The 6,144-nt window shown below is 44.1% G+C and overlaps 1 protein-coding gene across 2 annotated transcripts in view; it reads right to left on the reverse strand.

The window, feature by feature from the left end:
- Positions 1–6,144, reverse strand: part of LOC127535748 (NLR family CARD domain-containing protein 3-like) — a 75,102-nt gene that overhangs the window by 46,651 nt on the left and 22,307 nt on the right. For both annotated transcript variants that reach the window (XM_051954392.1, XM_051954391.1), the window contains exons 4-8: positions 5,465–5,537; positions 5,079–5,304; positions 3,131–4,925; positions 1,429–1,602; positions 33–206 (exon numbers count right to left, since the gene is read on the reverse strand). In XM_051954392.1, the coding sequence (XP_051810352.1) occupies positions 33–206; positions 1,429–1,602; positions 3,131–4,925; positions 5,079–5,304; positions 5,465–5,537 (2,442 nt within the window). The remainder of the gene's footprint in view (positions 1–32; positions 207–1,428; positions 1,603–3,130; positions 4,926–5,078; positions 5,305–5,464; positions 5,538–6,144) is intronic.

Raw genomic sequence — 6,144 nt, forward strand, 5'->3', positions numbered from 1 at the left:
TCTCAGCACACAAACAAAACATGATGTCTGACCTCAGAGTCTTCAGGATGCAGTCTGGACTCTCCACAAAACCACTCAGATGTTTCACTCCTGAATCCTGAAGGTTGTTCCAGCTCAGGTCCAGATGTTCCAGATGGGAGGGGTTGGACTTCAGAGCTGAGACCAGAGAATCACAGCTGATCTCTGACAAACTGCAGCGCTTCAATCTGAATAAAGAATCAAAGATGTGTATAAAATCATTGATGATCCATCAGATGTGTTCAGGTTCTGAATGTGCAGATAAACATTACTTTGTCCTCATCAATCAGCTTTTCTCTAAAAGCAGCACAGTGACTTTGTCCTTCTCTTATTGTGGATCATCATCATGTCAGCCTTCTACACACATCATCCACATGTCAGCACAACATTCATCCACCTATTCATGTCCACACATCAGTAACATCTGCTGACCTCAGTCCACTCTCTCATCAAAGGATCAACATCAAATCTCTTCATTCTTTCATTTATTCCATCACCTTCTTCTTCTTCTGTGGAAATCAGCTTGCTGGCTTTGTCTCCTTCACATCTTCCAGTGTGTCTTCAACAACAGTCACATGTCATCTGTACATTACAGAGGGATTCTGATTCCTGCTGTCCACACTGACTGTCCACTGCTCTCTTCCTAACACAACTCCACTGGAAGGAATCACTTCATCAGCTCAGCTCACACTAACATCAAGCTTCAGCTTCTGACTCACACTAATCAACTTCCACACGGTTGACAACTAAACTCCTCTTTGACTTCCTGAGGCTCCACTGCAGCTCAGCACAAACACTGTGGAAACACAAACATACTGACTGGATGTGTGGAAGTCACACTGCTGAAGCCTCACATCACTTTCACATCAGCTTTACATTCAGGCACACAGCAGGACTGTGGATTCTGTCCTCCATCTGGAACTCTGCAGTCAGCTGATCAGGGCATTTATTCACACTTCAACAATCTCAAACATCTTCACACTGTTTTCAGGAAAATCCTCCAAATTTATTAACAACAAACTTCAGTCAAGGATTTGACTTTAATATATAGAGAACATCAATAACATCACTAGGAACACACATCATACGTGCAATCTTGTGCAATATTCATTTCACACAATCTCCAGTCACTTTATCAGTATGAGCAATTTAAAGCTTGTTTTTTTCTACAATTGCTGCTCTTTCTCACTGTATTTTATTGTATTTTTATTGTATTTTATTTTATTTTTAGTTATTTCTGTATTGTGATGTATATATGTGTAATGTATATATTTTTCCTAAGCACCAAATGGAGCAGCGCTCCCAATTTCGTTGGATACCCGTGTACAATGACAAAAAGGCTTTCTATTCTATTCCATTCCATTGTATTCTATTCTATTCTATTCTATTAACCATCAAGAGTGAACTGACCTAAGAGTCTCCAGTTTACAGTTTGGACTCTGCAGTCCACCACAAAGATGCTTCACTCCTGAATCCTGCAGGGTGTCAAAGCTCAGGTCCAGTTCTATCAGATGGGAGGGGTTGGACTTCAGAGCTGAGGCCACGACTTCACAGTGACTCTCTGAGAGTTTACAGTTAGAAAGTCTGTAATGAGACATAAATGACAAAACATGTTATTATGAAAAAGGACACTTTAGATCTCCTTCCTGCATTTGATAGCAGAACATCTGGACTGGTTCTGTTGGACATTTAGTTCTTCAGCTGTAACCTTGCCAGCAAGCTGATTTCTCACGATATTTGTGAGTTCACAAATCTCTCAAGAAACCATCTTGCTCCGCTCCCGCATTCACTGTTTGTACAGAGCCAAGTTGGCACGGGCCAATCACGCAGCAGTATTCGTGTGTGGGGCGGGATATCCGGGTGTGAAGACGACACCAAGCGCCAGTAGATCAAAACAAACACGGCAACGGAGGACAACGATCGTGTAGATGCTGCTATTAAGTCAGTTTTAGCTGAATCTCCTATCGCTTCTTTGAAGGAAGAACAACGAGAGGCGCTTTGCGCATTTCTGGATGGTAAAGATGTTCGTGCTTTTTTACCTACGGGTTTTGGTAAGAGTTTAATCTACCAATTGGCTCCGCTCGTTGTGAAGATCCCGCGATTGGCTAAAAACAAGCCTGTCAGAGGTGGGACATACTGTTGCATTGTCTAATCCGTGCCTCTTTCCTCCGAATGGATTTACATGGAGCGGTCCCAGATTGATATTGTGGAGTACTATCAAGTACTACACAATTATTAATCTGGCTATTGCCAGGTTACTTCAGCTGATCTTCTCTGACTGTTTGACATCAAACTGAATTCTCATCAGCCTCTCTCACACCTGCACACTTTCAATCTGGAATAATTAGATCTAGAATCTTAGTGTTTCATCAGCAGATGGAGGACAGAAGATGGACTTCCATTCAGACTTCCATACTGTCCACAGTCTGTCAGTGTGATCTGATCCACGTCCGACTCCACAAAGTTATCAGAACATCTGGATCAGAAGAACATTTTCTGTCTGAATGTTCACACCACACTAACAGAAAGATTAAATACAAAGAAATTCAAGAAAACATCACACAATACTAGAAATATAAAAAAAATAATTTAAAATCAATTCAAATAGTAACGGCCATAATTCCATTAAATCAAATCTCCCAGACATCAGAAATAATTCAGATCTCATATTCAACTCTAAAGAAGAGGGAAAAAATCATTTCAAAGCTGTAAGTCTGATTCTAGAAGATGCTTCCAGAAGCTCCTCATGTCATAAGAACTGATGCTGAGATAAAACCTGGACAAGAACCTCTACAGTTCTTCATGTGTTTCAGCAGATCTGCATGTTTCCTCCATCAGCCAAAGGAAGAAACTCACAAGAAAAAACTGTCAGACGGAACAATTATCAGAATGAAATAGAAAAACTGTCTTCATTCATTTAACAGCTTTAAACAGAATCAACTGAAAAATCCACATTTTCACAACGTTTGAACATCTGAGACTAAACACAGCTGACATGGAAAGTTAGAAATAAACAAGTGGAACACTGAGAAGAATGAGATGTTCCAGTGAGAACATCTGAAGAACTCAACTACTGATCTACTCTGATCATGTTCATCACATCTGGACTCACCCAAACTTTCTGCAGTTCCTCACAGCTGGAATCAGTCTCTGTTTTCCCTCATCTGATGTTCTGTACTTGTCCAGGTCCAACTCATCCAGAACCTCCTCTGACATCTGCAGCATGTAGGCCAGAGCTGAGCACTGGATCTCAGAGAGTTCCTTCTCTGATCTGTTCTCTGACTGCAGGAACTCTTGGATCTCCTGATGTACTGACAGATCCTTCATCTCCATCAGACAGTGGAAGATGTTGATGCTTCTGTCTGGAGACATTTCATAACTCTTCATCTCCTTCAGGTTGTTGATGATTATTTGGATCATTTCTGGATGGTTCTCTGTCTGACCCAGCAGACCTCCTAAGAGTCTCTGGTTGGACTCCAGACAGAGGCCATGAAGGAAGCGAACAAACAGGTCCAGGTGACCATTTTTACTTCTCAGGGATTTCTCCATCACTGTCTTCAGGAACACATCCAGAGTGTCTCTGTTCTCCTCTTTCCAGTCTTTTCCCAGGAAGTCCTCCAGAACCTCCTCGTTCCTGTTGGTGTAACAGTGGAACATGTAGACTGCAGCCAGAAACTCCTGAACGCTCAGATGGACGAAGCAGAACACCTTGTCCTGGTACAGTCCTCTCTCCTCTTTAAAGATCTGTGTGAACACTCCTGAGTACTTTGAGGCTGCTTCCACATCGATGCCACACTCTGTCAGGTCGGACTCATAGAAGATCAGGTTTCCTTTCTGCAGCTGCTCAAAAGCCAGTTTTCCCAGAGAGTCAATCATCCTCCTGCTGTCTGGACTCCAGTGTGGATCTGTCTCAGCTCCTCCATCATACTTGACCTTCTTGACTTTGGTCTGAACCACCAGGTGGTGGATGAACATCTCAGTCAGGGTTCTGGGCAGATCTCCTCCCTCTCTGCTTCTCAGCAGCTCCTCCAGAACTGTAGCAGTGATCCAGCAGAACACTGGGACGTGGCACATGATGTGGAGGCTTCGTGATGTCTTCACGTGGGAGATGATGCTGCTGGCCTGCTCCTCATCTCTGGATCTCTTCCTGAAGTACTCCTCCTTCTGTGGGTCGGTGAACCCTCTGACCTCCGTCACCATGTCCACACAGTCAGGAGGGATCTGATTGGCTGCTGCAGGTCGTGTGGTTATCCAGAGGCGAGCAGAGGGAAGCAGATTCCCCCTGATCAGGTTTGTCAGCAGCACATCCACTGAGGTGGACTCTCTAACATCAGTCAGGACCTCATTGTTGTGGAAGTCCAGAGGAAGGCGACACTCATCCAGACCGTCAAAGATCAACACAACCTGGAAGTCTTCAAAGCTGCACATTCCTGCTGCTTTGGTTTCACTGAAGAAGTGATGAACAAGTTCCACCAAACTGAACTTTCTCTCTTTCAGCACATTCAGCTCTCTGAAAGTCAATGGAAACATGAAGTGGATGTCCTGGTTGCTTTTGTCTTCAGTCCAGTCCAGAGTCACCTTCTGTGTTAACACTGTTTTCCCGATGCCAGCCACTCCCTGTGTCATCACTGTTCTGATTGGTCCATCTCTTCCAGGTGAGCCTCTAAAGATGTCTTCTGGTCTGATGCTTGTTTCTGCTCTGTCTGCTTTCCTGGATGCTGCTTCAATCTGTCTGACCTCATGTTCATCATTGACCTCTGCAGTCCCTCCCTCTGTGATGTACAGCTCTGTGTAGATCTCATTCAGGAGGGTCTTCTGTCCTGCTTTAGCGATGCCCTCAAACACTCTCTGGAACTTCTTCTTCAGAGAACATTTAAGTTTACGTCTACAAACTGCAGCAGCAAGTTCTGAATGAAGAAAAAAACATGAGATCAATGAATAAATGACAGTAAATATTCCAACAGTTCATCCTCCTAAAGACTGATTGTGTGAAGATATTGTGAGACTTTAGTAAATGTTCTGTTGATCAGCAGCTTCAGTCGTTACACAAATCCTCTTACTGCTCTGCAGACAGTCAGCCAGCTTCTCCTGCTTCATCCTCCTCAGGAACAACACTGTGATCTGCTCAAACATCTCTCTGCTGCTCCTCTCATCTTCATCATCACCCTCCAACTCCTCCTCATCCTCCCTCTGACTCTCTGAGCATTCTGGGTAATCTGGACTCACAACCTTCTGCATCTTCTTCAGCTCCTTCTTCACAAAAGTCACCATGTTGTCCTCCAGCAGCTGGAACAGAGAAATGTGTCAATGAGTCCATCAGAGTGAAATCATGGCGCCAAACATCAGATCCATGTTAGACACACTGACAGTCCACTGGTCTACAAAGAGCAGCATGGAGACGCCTGAACACAACACATGGAGAACAACTTGTTGTCCATGAACTCACCATGAATATGGAGTCCAGGTGATGCTGCTGGACAGACTGAGCTCTGGGAACCTCTGAGTTCTGCTGCTCCACTCTGTGGATCAACATCAACAGTTAGATCTCAGTACGTCTGTCCAGCCCGATCTCACGAGGATTCGTGAAACTGTCACGTAAGTTTTAGTTTTGGTTTCGTGCGCACCAACACGATTTCGTCATGTTTTTCGTGCCGCTCACCACGAAATGCGCACCAATGTATTTTAAACGGCGGACTTTTCGTGCCACTCAGAACGTATTTCAAAAGAATGTGTATATTATATTTTTAATGTAAAACCGTGGCGAATCCAACGCTATATTTTGCATGACATCGTCCCTAAACATAACCCTAAACATAACCCTAACCATAACCTAACCATAAGCCGGTGGTACACTTACCAATTTGCATAGGAATTTCAAGAATGTCCGGCGGCCGGCGGCCGGCGGCCGCAAACGCGATCACACAAGCAGTATACGCCGATGGACAGCTTAGATCGTCATGAATCCGCCGGTATAAACCACTTTCAGATGTGATTACCACAGCGAAAAACATTTCGTGGTGAGCGGCACGAAAAACATAACGAAATCGTGTTGGTGCGCACGAAACCGAAACTAAAACTTACGTGACAGTTTCACGAATCCCCGTGAGACCGGGTTGGTCTGTCCAC

The sequence above is a fragment of the Acanthochromis polyacanthus genome, chromosome 10 (assembly GCF_021347895.1).
Source record: "Acanthochromis polyacanthus isolate Apoly-LR-REF ecotype Palm Island chromosome 10, KAUST_Apoly_ChrSc, whole genome shotgun sequence".
Taxonomy (NCBI): Eukaryota; Metazoa; Chordata; class Actinopteri; family Pomacentridae; genus Acanthochromis; species Acanthochromis polyacanthus.